The sequence below is a fragment of the Vigna unguiculata genome, chromosome 11 (assembly GCF_004118075.2).
Source record: "Vigna unguiculata cultivar IT97K-499-35 chromosome 11, ASM411807v1, whole genome shotgun sequence".
In the NCBI taxonomy this organism is placed as follows: domain Eukaryota; kingdom Viridiplantae; phylum Streptophyta; class Magnoliopsida; order Fabales; family Fabaceae; genus Vigna; species Vigna unguiculata.
The window spans coordinates 1,447,301-1,462,373 of record NC_040289.1 but is presented as its reverse complement, the minus strand read 5'-3'; the positions used below and the strand labels follow the sequence as shown (position 1 = coordinate 1,462,373).

The following is a 15,073-nucleotide window of genomic DNA, read 5'->3' as shown; positions in this document are numbered from 1 at the left end:
CTATTTTTTAACTTTCATTTTTTATTTTTTGAAATGATTGAGTATAGGTTATTAGTTAATATATTATAATTTCTTTAAAAGAATTAATAATCCATAGTAAGTTGCTTAAAAAATATAGAATGGAATGAAAATAAAATATGGAAGTAAAAATATATTTTTTCATTCGTGATTATGGTTGAGTTCCACTACACGTTATCTATGGTTTGATATTGGCATAGTTGTAAGTGATGACTATGATGATAGAGAAATTCTTGGGACATGGTCATTGGTCAATGGCTATCGCTGCTATGCTATCATAAATATCTTACAATTTTATTATTTAATTTTGATTTTAACTATTATGCTGATGCCATTCATTGAAGATTCCATCTTTTCCTTGTGATACGTTCGCATGACAGCTCCGGTTACATTATTTTATGAGAACTAGACGTGTAATTAAATCTTACCGTTATTTTAGAAGTTACAAATAAGGTTTCTTAATCGGTGGCTTAAGAACATGGGTTTAAGACGTAATCAATAAACATTAAAATTTTGTTCGAATGGAAGAATTTGACAAGGTGAATGTGAGATTATTTATTAAGGGAAATATGATTTGATTTAAATAGATTTTTAAAAAAATTGTATATGATAACATGGATTAGATAAATAAAAGAAAATGTTATAATAAATATTATAATTAAAAAATGTTAGTTTGCAAATGGTAGGAAAGTTCTAAGATGTGGAAGCTGAAAGATGGATACAAATTTCTCTACCCCTTCAAACTCCTCCAACAAGTATGATAAATGCCGAACCTTGTTCTGGGATTGATGATCATTGGGCTCCATCTTGTGAAAAAATTGTCCCCCAACGTATTGTGCTAGGTCGTTCATAAGGTCATACATATAAAACAATGAATTTTCGACCTGCAGAATAGACCTCGATGAGAATTCATTGAAATATTTCTCTCCTACCTCTTCCGTTGTTTCTTCATTTTTTGACTCTGGTAGAAGACCCTCAGCCATCCATAAATGGATGCAGTTCCTCTTACTTTCCTTGTGACCTTTAGGGAACAAGGAACAGTAAGCAAAACATTGCTTCATATGTCCAGGGAGATATCTGTAGCTCAACATTAAGGAATGTAGAATGTTGCTTTGATTAGCTGGAATATTCAACACCTTACTTTGCAACACACCGTTCCAATCCTTAACTTCAGCGTTGAAAGTCAAGAGACTGGCAAGTGCTTTCACAGATAAAGGATGACCTTTGCATTTCTTTACTATCTCCTCACCGATATCCTTTAAGGCAGGAGTTTTCTCAGGATCTTTGCTTCTGAATGCATGGTGAGTAAATAACTTCCTGCAAGCCTCGTCTTCTAGACGTGGAAGCATGTAGGTTTCAGCTGCATGTATAGTCAACGCAACACTTCTATTCCGTGTGGTAACTATTATACAGCTTCCATGCTTCCCACTTTCTAAGGGTCTCTTTAGGAGGTCCCAGTCAAGAAACCCCCCGGTCCAATAGTCATCCAAAACTAGCAGAAATTTTTTATTATGCAACACAAGTTGTAGTTTCATCTGAAGCGTGTTCAAGTCTCTTATCTCACAATTGCAATAAGTCAGTGACTCGTAAATTTTTTTGGTTACTTCAAACACATTTGAACCATCTGATATATAAACCCATGATCTAACATTAAAATTACTCTTCACAGCGGAATGATGGTACACCATCTGAGACAGTGTTGTCTTCCCCATCCCAGCCATCCCAACTACAGCAATGACATTTGGTAAACAAGTTGGTTCAGATAACAAAGTATCTACAACGTGATCTCTATCACCATCCCTACCGTATACTTCAGCTTCATTTATCAAACAAGTTCCACCACCTTCTTTGAGACCAAGCAGAGATCTATTATGAGCTAACGATTTCAACCTATAATTTATTCTGTTCAGTTTAGATTTCATGCCTTCATCGAAGGGTTCTATTATGCAGTTAAGATAGTCAGTTACCTTAGACAGTACTATCGTTGATCCAATCAAATGTTTGGCAGCAAGCTGATCCATAACGTCATCTGCATCATAGACAGCTTCTCTGAGTTCATCAACCCAGATTTTCACGCCTGGGTTAGAAACCTGTTTTTCTTCAGCATCTCCAAGAAACGAGTTCAAGCACAGAACCTGTGTCTTTAACTCTTCTAGGATAGCAGCGTCAACATCGTTTCTGGTAAAAAATGTGAAGATAGCCATACAGACTGGAGCAATCAGTGGCTTTACCACTTCAGAAATAACCATTGTTAATACTAAGTTGAAGAGCCTTTCTGAGCTTTTATTTTTCTTACAGTGCACCACCAGATGTTAGCAATAATGTTGCCCTCGTAACCAGTTGGTCTCACGATTTTTTACACCACAAACAAAACAAGTATATAGGAGATACTTGGTTTGAAACAAAATAACTAGGTTGTAACTTTCATGTTGTTGGTAATCAGTAATGGTAGACGAAGCTTTGAAGTTTAGAGGGGTAGAATAAGCTCATCTCTAACTTATCCACCACATCTCTCCGTATTTAAATGGGAACAAACACCTCTTTTCTCCCATCCAACAACTTAAAAATCTTTGTTAAATATGGTTCTACTTTACATCTACTATTTTATTTTATCAACATTGGTTTCTATGTAACTTCGCTGCGAATAAAAAGTGAAGTATTAAAACTTAATTAATAAGAAAATTTAATGGATTAGTTATATTTTTTAACGAGGTCATCAATTATAAAAAATTAAAATTTTCCATGAAATTACTAAAACTATATAATTTATAAAATAAAAAAAGTAGTTGAGAATTTTAGTCGGTCTGAGTAAACAAAATTGGTTTTAGAAAAAAAAAAAAAAAGCTAAAAACATTGATTTGGAAAGTTCATTATATATAAGCCGGAAAAGTTGACCAACTAGCACGCCATAACGGGTGAAGGTTTTTATATTATTAATAAATTGGTAATGGAAGAGCGGAAGAAAAGTCAATATCAAAACTAGATGAAACATATTGACAATATCAAAACTAATAATAAGATAATTACACCATAACAAAAGCCAAAATAATTAGAAATTAATTTTGGAAACAATTTACTTACGTGTATTAGCCCTTTCAAACTGAAAAATGTATGTTAATCATTCCCATTTTGGAAAATATGGATCTAAATACTGCTGGTATAAGAGTTTTTGTATAAAATCAGCTAATTATTGTACCGAAGGAAGGGGTAAGATGAATAAGGCCTTGGTTGAGCTTCTCCTGAATGATGTGTCCTTCCAATTGGATATGTTTTGTACGCTCATGAAAGATGGGATTATGAGCAATGTGAATAGCAAAGCGGTTGACATAGAAGTGAGGGACATGAGAAGGTTGAACAACGTGCAATTCGTGTAGTAGATAAGAGAGCCATTGTATTTCACATACTGTTGCTACAAATGCTCGATATTCGGCTTCACATGAGGACTTTGTTGTAGTAGTTTGCTTCACAGATCACCATGCAATTAAGGAGGAACCAATGCATAGGCAATATCCAGTAATTGATTTTCTATAGCCAATGCAACTGGCCCAATCAGAGTCAGTGTATATGTTGTGAGTTTCATCGTATTTGATGATAAATAGAAAAGGCCACATCTAGGTGAACCTTTGATATAGCAAAGGATTCTGTGAGCAGCTATTTGATGTTGGTCTTTGGGAGCAGATAAGAACTGACTAAGTGATTTACCACAAAAGTTATGTATGGCCTTGTAGTGGTAAGATAAATGAGTCTTCCTATCAACCTTATATATTAGCTGATATCAAAGAATGGTTTGCCAATAGTAGCTCCTAGCTTTGCTTGAGTCATCCATAGGTGTTGCGAGTGTCTTACAACAAAGGAGACTAACATCTGATAATAGTTTCAGGGCAAATTTTCGTGGGTTAACAACTATGCCTTTGGAGGACCTTGTGATTTTTAAACCCAAGAAGAACTTGGCTTCTCCAACATCCTTAATGCGAAACTGGGCTTGGCTTCTCAAAGATGTCATCTGCTGCTAGCAATACATCATCAACATATATTAGTAAAGTTGTGAAGGACTTTGTTGTCTTCTTGGTATATAAGGTGGGATCAACTTGATTTTGAGAATAACCAAGCACCTGCGAAGCATGTGAAATAGTAGTGAACCATTTTCGACTAGCTTGCTTCAACCACAAAGAGATTTCTTTAATAAACAGACCTGATTAGGTTTTGAAGTTGACAAACCTTGAGGTAGAGCCATTTAAATTTCTTCTTCTTGATTTGCATGTAGGAAAGCATTATCCACATCTAATTGGTGTAAAAACCAATTTTTGGAAGAGGCCAAAGCCAACAGAAATCTTAGAGTGGTCACTTTGGGTACTGAGGAAAAGGTTTCATGAAGTCAATACCTCTTATTTGTGTGTAGCCCTTGACAACCAACCTTGCTTTGTGTCATTCTAGTGTCCTATCTCTTTTGTGCTTTACTTTGTAGACCTATTTGCAACTAATGATATTTTTGTCAGGTGGTTTATCAACTAAGACCCACGTGTTGTTTCTTGCCAGTGCCTCTAGCTCTTGATTCGTGGCTATTCTCCAACAGTCATGTTTCATGGCCTCAAAATAACTTGTGGACTCGAGTGTGGTGGTGATGTTCATAACAAAAGAACGATATGGAGGTGTTAAAGAATCATATGAGAGGACTTGAGAAAGAGGATAGAGGTTACTTTGCCTAGAGAGTGATGTGGCACAACAGTGGCAGCATCAAGGTTGCAATGATAGTCCTACAAATAAGAGGGAGGTTTACTAATATTTTTGGTTGAACACTATGGTACAGGTACCAGATTATGCAGAGGAGTTATATAAATGATTTTGATGTCAGAAAAAGGATTTGTTTGGAACAATAAAGTTACGCCTTAGAACAACATTAGAATTTTATTTTAAAAACTTTGTAGAACAATTTCTTGATGAAACTTTTAGTTTTGTGGTAATTGGAAAAGTTTAGACAACTTTACAATTATGAGTTAAAATTACCACGTTGTTAGAATATAATATGAACTGTCCTGGAACTTCTCTGTCTTTCAGGTGTGGGGATTTGTAAATACAGCGAAACTTAAAAAAAAAAACTGCTGAAATTGACGTTTGTCCTTGCATTGACAGACATCAATTTCAGCAGTTTTTCCCTTCTAGATGATGTGAGTTGAACGTCGGATGAGGTTCGAATTGACGTTAAGGGACGTCGGTCTCTTATTTTTTGACGTTAAGTAATGTCAGTTTTTCTTTCAGATGTTAATTTTAACGTCACCGTATATGACGTCGATATTTTCACATACGTCAAAAGCCGAAAATAACAGACGTTATAGACACTTTTTGTCTCGGTGAGGTTTGCCCCACCCCATTTACACACTATAATAAAGAGTGAAAACAAATTTGTTTAAGACCAATTGTGAAAAAATTCTGTCTAAGTTTGCCACTTATATACAGTCTGTTTGGTAAATAAATATTGGAAATATTTTAGTATTTTTTACACATGATATAAAAATAAAGTCATGGTAGAAGCCACACCCCACAACCTTTGTTGCCTTCCGCATGGAGGTATGACCCACCCTATTTACACACTGTAATAGAGAGTGGATATGAATATGTTTGACCAGTTGAACAATAGGTCTAACTGTGTTTGCAACTAATTTACACTCTATTTGGTAAATAAATATTGGAAATATTTTAGAGTGTTTTTTGCACATGATGTTAAAATAAAGACATGGCGAAAGCCATATCCCACAACCATTGTTGCCTTCCACATGGAGGTGTGACCCACCCCATTTACACACTGTAATAAAGAGTGAAGATGAATTTGTTTGACCAATTGTGCAAAAAGTTTGTCTACGTTTGCCACTTATTTACAGTCTGTTTGGTAAATAAATATTCGAAATATTTTAGAGTGTTTTTTGCACATGATGTCAAAATAAAGTCTTGGGGAAAGCCACATCCCATAACCTTTGTTGTCTTCCACATGAAGGTTTTACCCATCCGTTTTACACACTGTAATAAAAAGTGAAGACGAATCTGTTTGACCAATTGTGCAAAAAGTCTGTCTACATTTGCCACTTATTTACACTCTGTTTTGTGCATATATATTGGAAATATTTTAGAATTTTTTTTGCATATGATGATAAAATAAAGTCATGGGGAAAGCCACACCTTACAATCTATGTCGCCTTTCATATGCAGGCCTAACCCACCCCAACTAAATTGTGAACTATATTGTCAATAAGAATGACCCACCCCCACTTAAGTACACAATATTTGGTATATATCTGTTGCGAATATAAATTCCTGGATGAAATCCTGCCCCAAAACGTTCTATCTGAACATATAACTTACACAATATCAATAATTAAAGTGTGAATTTCTACATATTACTTATGCAATACAATCATGGTCCAACCTACATTAAATAATTCTAAAAATATATATGGCATGTTATTGACAAACACAACCATCATCGAAAAATGGTGTTTGACGGATGCGAGGAGGTATAAAACACCATTATATTGCACATTTTGAACCTGTAAATGCCACCATGATGAGTTAATTCTTCATCATAAAAATTTATCTCGTCATTTCATTTGGGTACATCAAAATTAGTTATGAATTAAAAAGATACCATATTCATTGAAGATTGGGTCTTAATATCATTAATGAAGTTCCTTTGTATGACGTTCATATCACTCGTTTCTTCCTATTTGAATTGTTGACCAACACATGATTCAATTAACATATCAAATGCAAATCATGAAATAAATTGTAAATGTTGACCACCCAGGCTCGTAAAACCCTGCCAACAGTATCCCCATCCACAAACCACACCACAACAACCAATTCGAAAAACAAGAAGAGGGAATTCCACAAAAAATTCACTCCAAAACAAAGATGGTGAAAGACTAAAACTTTACCTCCAATATAGAAAGTATCCACCGTTGTCCCACGAAAGTCATCCAATAAACCAAAGTCCACCCTCAACGACGTTTGCACTGTCCACGAAATCACCAAATGAACACTAATTTGTGGAGGACGCCCAAATGGAACAATCAAAAGTGGGAACTTTGCCCTTTCGCAAGAAAATGAAAATAGAAGGGAAAGAGAAGATGCATAACTTTTTGTTTTGTAAACTGAGAGCTTGCAAGACGGAATCGAAAACCCATGGGCACAACGAAATAAATAGAAGGGGTTGCGACAGAAGCTATGGAAGAGAGCGACAAAATCGAAGAAGAACAGTGGAAGAGAGAACTGGCGCCGAATAGTGGAACGAATGAAATAAGAGTGAACAAACATGAGAGCTAAACATTATAATTTATAGACGTTTTTCTTGTTTTTCTTTTGTTAGACTATGTTTTTTTTATAATTATTTATCTTGATTTCTATTAGATCATGAAGTTTAATTGGTAGACTATTTTTTTATATAAATGTTAATCTTCAATTTTTTAGACTATGAATTAGTACATACCTCATATTGCATCTTTACAATTTGATGGTGATGAAATTAATTTTGTCTTATGGATGCATGACAATAAACATATTGTTTTAACATTTAAGTTTCATATTTTCCATTGAGTTACTGTAATTGATAATAAAAAATTTACATTAACTCCACAATAAATCCAGCACGACTCCCCACATAACATTTACATTACTTATGAGACATTGTAATGTTCACCATCCAAATAAGCTGTTATTCAATTTAGTCGTCATGAAAATAGTTTACTTTTGTTATTCATTACTCAAGATCAAAATGTCTATCGTAACTCCTCACTTAATCCATCATTAGTCCCTATGTACCTCATTCATTAGTTGAGGGACCTTTTTCCATCATCCTCCCAATTAACATTTAATAGTCTTGAAAATATTATTGTTCTTACAATAAATATTTTCTTCTTAACTCTCAAGTTTTATATTTTCCATTGAATTATTGTAACTTATGTTCAAAATAGTAAGAATAACTCGTAAGTTAATCCAATAGGACTCTCCACATACCCCATACATATTTTAAGGGACCTCTTTCATTACCACCATCCAAAAAAGCTACTTTTCAATTTGGTGGTGATGAAAATAGTTTTGTTCTGTGATATGATGACAACAAATATTTTGTCTTAACATTTAAGTTTCATATTTTATATTAAAATATTGTTAGTGATGTTCATAATATTAAGAAAAGCTTCCCATTTATTCTAGCACTACTTTTCACATATAGAATCCACAACGAAATAAACGTCGACGAAAGAAGGATTCCAATAATAACACCAAAAAACTATTCATTCGGTCTTACAATCACTCTACTCGTCCCTTGCTTGCAGTGTCTCTATATCGCCCAAAGATTTTAATCTTTCTATATAGTAATCAAAATTTGCTATATATATTCTTTGTTTATTTGCCTATTTCACGATTATGTCACATTACGCTATTGATATATGCCATACGTCAGGTTCCTATATGATTATTATTTATTTATTTAGCCACCCAAATTGACTGAACCAACACGAGTAACTTAAATATTTCATAAAACCAACACGATGACGAATTCAGAAACAGAATAAGGAAATTTTATATATATATATATATATATATATATATATATATATATATATATATATATATATATATATTAGTTGAGAATTTTAGTCATTTTTACTAAAAGTTTTAGAAAAAAAAAAAAACTAAAAACATTGATTTGGAAAGTTCATTATAAGCTGGAAAAGCTGACTAACTCGCAGGCTATGACGGGTGAAGTTTTTTGTATTATCGATCAAAATTATAGTATTAATCACCACAACCTATACACTTCCTTAAAAATAAAAATTACGTTTGACTAACGTAATAGTATTATATATCCTAGTGTCCAAACTAACTACTAAATAAAATAGGGTAAAACGAAACCATGCTACGTGACAAATTCTAGAACAAACTAAATATTATATTAACTAATGAAAAATAATTCTTAACAAATTGATATTTGTTTCATCAAATCTAGTCTAGAACTAATCACCTTATATAATGCAAAAATAAAAAATATACTAGATATCCAAAAAAAAAATTCTTCATAAAAAATTGCACACTGGCTCCAAAATTCTCACTTCAAAAGTTAAGTCCATAAAAAACCATCTAAATTTTGTAATTCTTTTATCATTCAAAACATTTCTTATGACTCAACCTTAATCTCAATTGTTGAGTACAACACTAAAACAAAAAAATTATTATTTCTAACATTTTGTAAAAGACTTTGTTTTAATTTTTTTCTAACGAGTATATGTAGTCCCTTGTTAGGTTATAGAAGTCATTTTGGAAATTTCAGGTCACTAAATAAAGAATAATTTAAAATAGGGTTAATTATGTTTTTAGTCCCTCTACTATTATCGTTTTTTGGAATTGGTCCCTCTCCCAAAAGTTAAACCATTTTGGTCCTCATGATTTTGGAACTACTGACTTTAGTCCCTAATTTGTGAACGGCGTTAAGTCTGTGACTGCGTGGCAAACGGCGTTCCACCTAGGCTGGTCATCTGATGACACGTGTCTACTCAGATGCTGACACGTGTTAAATTAATATTTATAATTCATAAATTAAATTTTTTTTCTTCATTTTGAGCACGTGCAGTTGGCCTTTTAAAGTGTGGAACCGTTAGGTTTGTGGAGGTCTGTGAATCCATCAAAGCCATTACCACGCCAGCGAAGAGAAAGAGTTTGGAAGAAAGATGTGGATGTTGAAATCTGAAGGAACGGAAATAGAAAGCCACCACGCCATCATAGAATATTGAAGTGCTCAAGATTTGTGGGTCAACATAAAGGTAGGTTGATTTGATTAAGTGGGAATTTTTTGTGTTTTAGGGTTTGTAAATGAAGAGGAGTGTTGGGTCGAAGGGTTGTCCATTGTCTTCGTCTTCTTCTGCGAAAGTGGGATCTTCTCATTTTGGAAGAAAAGTTTGTGGTTGTGGCGACCAATTACTGCTTCTGAAAGCAACTACTACAAAGAATAATGGCAGATTTTTCTTCAGGTGTCGAAATTGGGCTGCACGTATATGTTGTTATGGTGTGTGTTTTGGTGAATTTGTTTGTGGGCATGTCTCAGTTTTCTAAAATTTCTTACTTTGTTTTGTAGACTGAATCACATTGTAACTATTTCCGATGGGCTGATGCGGTGGAAGGTGAAGTCGAACGAAAGCCTGAATGTGACGAACGAAAGCCTGAATGTGAAGAAGGAGAGAATGAAAATTTAAGTGGCAGTGATACAGTGATACTTCAGTTGTTGCAGAAGAATGCCAAACTAAAGAAGAAATTATCGGTGGAGAGAAAAATGGGAGAAATAAAGTTATTTTTGTTCATTTTATCTTGGGGTTTTACTGTCATACTTTGTGTTCTCTTTCTGTTAAAGACGAATTGTAAGGAATAAGGTTGAATTTAAGTGCAGATTCTGGAATGGGTTGTTGAATTGAAGTGCAGATTCTGTTTTTGTTTCTGCCAATGTTATGAAGTGCAGATTCTGGAATGGAATGTTGAATTTAAGTTTGTTAAAGCTGGTTATTTAGATTAGATTCTGGAATGGAATGTTGAATTTAAGGTTGTTAAAAAAATTTATTGATTTGGATTAATATTGGGAGCAGTAATGACATGAATGGTTGGGAGCAGTAAGTGCAAGAATTTTTCGCATTGCTTCCCTGATTTGTAATTGGCACCATTAACCCAGATTTGTACACATGCTTTTGTTCACTTTAATAACCCAATTGGCACCATTAACGGCCATTTATATTTGGCACCATTAACCCAAATTTGTACACTTTAATAATCCAATTTAGAAAATGGAGCATCAATTTAGAACCTGCCCATGATTGATAAAGGACGAAGCAAAAAATAAATGTTAACAGTGCATGACATATACTATTGAAAACAGTGATCCAAGTGGTCCTAGATGTCTGCTAAAGCTAAAACAACAACAGTTGGAACTCTGCATCACAGCTAACAAAAAATACATTTACTTCAAAATATCCATGTGACCATCACTACAAAACACAACTCCCAATATTGTTCACATGGGTTGTCCGCTAGGTGGGTTGCTTGAACTTGCTTGTGAACCTAAAGTTGGTGCGCCGCTTGGGAGCTTCCATGACCTTCCTCCCTTCCTATTAAATTTCCTGCTTGTGGTGGTAGCAGATCTTAAAGTGGTGTTCCTCCCGGATGCCTTGCCAGTAGCAGCTGCAGTTTTTGCAGACTTCTTCCTTTCCTGTTTTCCCTGCAAAGACCGCACAGTCATTAGTTTCAACTTCATAATTACATCGTACTTCATTTGATTATGATAGACAGATTTACCTTGTTAGTTTTTCCCTGCTTGCAGCTTCTGATGTTGTGATCAAACTGGCCACAGTTACTGCACTTCATTCTAAGATGCTTCTTCCCCAACCTAGAGTGGCTGACATCTTCATCAGGTTCTCTTCTTCTTAATTTTCGTGGCCTCCCAGGAGGAGTCTTAAATATTGGGGGTAGGATTTGTGGTCCATTACTTTTAGGCCACAGTTGTTGGCCATTAATGGGTGAAATTGGTGACCCATAACAAGCTTCATAAGCCTCCCTTTTGTAATAAGCATGCACATAATCAGAGGGCTGTTCTACCCTGTAATTGATTGCAGCCACGGCATGTCTACATGGTATGCCAACTAAGTCCCAAAAATAACATGTGCAGCTGTGGTTTGTGAGGTCAACTATGAATTTATCCATGGTGAATCCTTGTGTAACTTCAAACTTACCATCTCCAGTCCAAACAGCAAACCAGTTTCCACTTTTCTCTATTTCCCTATCTAGCCTTTTGTTAGGTTTAGGCATTACAACACCAGTAAATGCAGTTAATTTTTCCCGCAAATGTGCAAACCTACTCATCAAGTATGTCCTAATCCACTCCATCATTGTTATAATTGGTTTATCCCTAGCTAACAATATAGTGCTATTAAATGACTCTGATAAGTTGTTCATGAGGACATCACACCTAGAATATGCACTAAATGCATGTTTACACCAAGACTTACGTGGAATTGCATGTAACTATTCAGCAGCTTCTTGATTGACCTTCTTGAGCTCTTCCATACTTGCTTCCCAGCCTTGGTAGTATGTGGCTTTAGCAGCAGCCATCATGAGATTCCTAATCACTATACCACCACCAAATCTCTTCTTGTAGTTGCTGTACAGATGCCTTAGACAAAATCGATGCTCCACTCCATGCAATAGTTCATCAAATACTTGCATCAGTCCCTGTAAAATGTACATATACAATAAGTCAATCATACATATAATTTAATTGGTGACACTTAAGTACATGAATTTGAATTTACCTTCTGCTGGTCCGAAATAAATACCCATCGATTACTTTGAATGTCTCCAATGTCCTCTAACAATAATGTTAGGAACCACCTCCAAGTCTCCTTGCACTCATTCTCTACAACAGCAAATGCCAGTGGAAAGTACTGGTCATTTGGATCCCTTGCCACAGCAACTAAAAGTTGGCCTCCATAGGTAGTCTTCAAATGACATCCATCAACACCTATGAATGGTCTACAGCCATTCACGAACCCTTTCTTGCACCCATCTAGACACAAATAGAAAGAACCAAACCGTGGCTGCAATGTGGGCTGAGGTTGATTAATTTTTATCTTAATTGTTGTTTCAGTAGACACTCTCCTTAGCTCTGCAGCATAATCATATAGCATATTGTATTGCTTTTGCCCATCTCCTTCAAGAATGTCCATTGCAATCTCTTTTGCTCTACAAGCCCTCCAGGGGGTTATTGCAACACTGTACGACCTTCGGACATCATCAATTATTTCATTAGCTGTCATTCTCCCAACATTTCTAAACTTATCAACTACAATTTTGGAAACCCATTCCTTGTTTGCATTCTTGTTAACAAAAACTCTGCCACAATTATGACTATCAATCAAGGTCTTCACCCTAAAAGTTTGACTTCCTCCAACTTTGCTGCATAAAATCAAAAATCCACACTTCCTTTTGCAAATAGCCCTCACTCGGACATCATCATTCTTCACAAATTTAACTTCTCTGCCATTCAACACAGAATGCTCCATCAAAGCTTGCTTGAATTGTTTCAAGGAAGAAAACTCCATCCCAAGTTTGAATTTGAATTCCTTGCACATGTCTTCACCCCTGAATATTGGGTATTTCCTCCCACCATCCCCATAAGCAATGTCAACATCACTATCTAGCTCATCAGTGTTGTAGTGCGCATCTATTTCATGATCAGCAGTACTCTGTTGTGTGGTAGAAGTACCCACACCTTCACTTTGGTTTCCTTCAGCTGTAGGTATAGCAGTTGTTCTTGACCTCTTCCTATTTTTCCACTCTTGTTTGAATTTTTTCCACCTGTCTAAAACTTGAGAAAAATGCCTGCGTGGAATATCTTCCAACCCAAAACAGTCATCATCATCTCTATGTCTTTCTTCCTCACTCTCATCCAATTCATCACCTTGATCATCACCTGAAACAACACCAGATTCATCACCAGATTCAGCACCAGCGTTTGATTCTTCTTCATTTGGCCCAGCAGTAGCAGCGTTTGACTCTTCTTCATTCACCTCACCACCATTATGAACAGCGTTTGATTCTTCTTCATTTGGCCCGGCAGCAACAACGTTTGCCCCTTCTTCATTCACCTCACCACCATTATGAACAGCAGTTGATTCTTCTTCATTTGGCCCAACAGCAGCAGCGTTTGCCTCTTCTTCATTCACCTCACCACCATTATGAACAACAGTTTCTTCTTCTTCATTTGGCCCAGCAGCAGCACCTTGTTCTTCAAGTATCACACCAACATTAACAGCAGCAACAACCTCCTCATTTGTCCCAACAGCAGCCCCTTCAATAAGTTCAACAACTTGAGCAGAACTAACCACATGCTCCACATAAATCTCAACCTCCTCGTTTTTATTTTCTGCATATTTGGCCAACTCCAAAGCATGTCTATCGTCACATAATGGCCTTAGATCTCTATCCATTCTCCCCTTCTTCGGCTTCCACCACATATAAAGTTCTCCATCATACTTGAAATCCTTCTTCAGAATACCCAATGCTTCGAAGTACGACCACATATCTGGATCCAGTCCACAAACTACATGCTCCTCTCCACCTTCGTAACGCAGCATCCTTCCCCTAAATCTTTCAAACTTCCCCATGTGCCGGAAAACCACTGAAAAAACCATCTGTATAACAACCAAAACACAACCCTAAACCCATCAAACCCAACCACAAATCGAACCCACACTAACACAGCCGCTGCAAATTGGACCTCCAAATGCGTAATAAATTTCCCCCCAAATGAAAACCACTGAAACCCTAAATCAGAGTGACAAAGGAAAGAACTTACCTCTGCTTCCAACCAATGCTCTGCTCTTGCAACCTCGTCGAGAAAGCCAGTCACCAGCTACGCCAACAACTTCAAACAACCTCGCCCAGAACGGAATCTCGACGTTTGGTTTTCCACTCTCACCGGCACAGCAAATGAGCTTTCGCGGAGAAAATCTTTCTCCCTAACTTAGGAACCACACAATGACGCTGCTAATTCATAATGCCAAGCACGTGCTCAAATTAACGATTTTAAAATTTGTATTATAAAATAATTATTAAACGAATTAATGAAGAAAAAAAAATTAATTTATGAATTATAAATATTAATTTAACACGTGTCAGCATCTGAGTAGACACGTGTCATCAGATGACCAGCCTAGGTGGAACGCCGTTTGCCACGCAGTCACAGACTTAACGCCGTTCACAAATTAGGGACTAAAGTCAGTAATTCCAAAATCATGAGGACCAAAATGATTTAACTTTTGGGAGAGGGACCAATTCCAAAAAACGATAATAGTAGAGGGACTAAAAACATAATTAACCCTTTAAAATATATAAATATATCCTGAATTTGGCTTGAACTCATTAATAGTCATCATAAAATAAATGGTATCGGTAATAAAACTATGATGTCAAGTTTGATTTATAAAATTGTTATATATATATATATATATATATATATATATATATA

At 35.6% G+C, this 15,073-nt stretch overlaps 1 protein-coding gene and 1 long non-coding RNA gene across 3 annotated transcripts; both read right to left on the bottom strand.

Annotated features, from left to right (window-relative positions):
* Positions 1 to 686: 686 nt before the first annotated feature.
* Positions 687 to 2,267, bottom strand: LOC114169389 (putative disease resistance RPP13-like protein 1). The gene has a single exon (XM_028054530.1). It carries the CDS (start codon positions 2,265 to 2,267, stop codon positions 687 to 689), a length of 1,581 nt encoding a protein of 526 aa, XP_027910331.1.
* A 3,648-nt stretch (positions 2,268 to 5,915) lies between these two features.
* LOC114169056 lies at positions 5,916 to 7,304 on the bottom strand. 2 transcript variants are annotated; one of them, XR_003600816.1, is made up of 3 exons: positions 6,945 to 7,304; positions 6,656 to 6,730; positions 5,916 to 6,557 (listed from the first exon to the last, which is right to left on the bottom strand). It is a non-coding gene; the product is annotated as an uncharacterized LOC114169056 (long non-coding RNA). The 2 variants fall into 2 exon arrangements; XR_003600815.1 differs by lacking the exon at positions 6,656 to 6,730.
* Between the last annotated feature and the right edge of the window lie 7,769 nt (positions 7,305 to 15,073).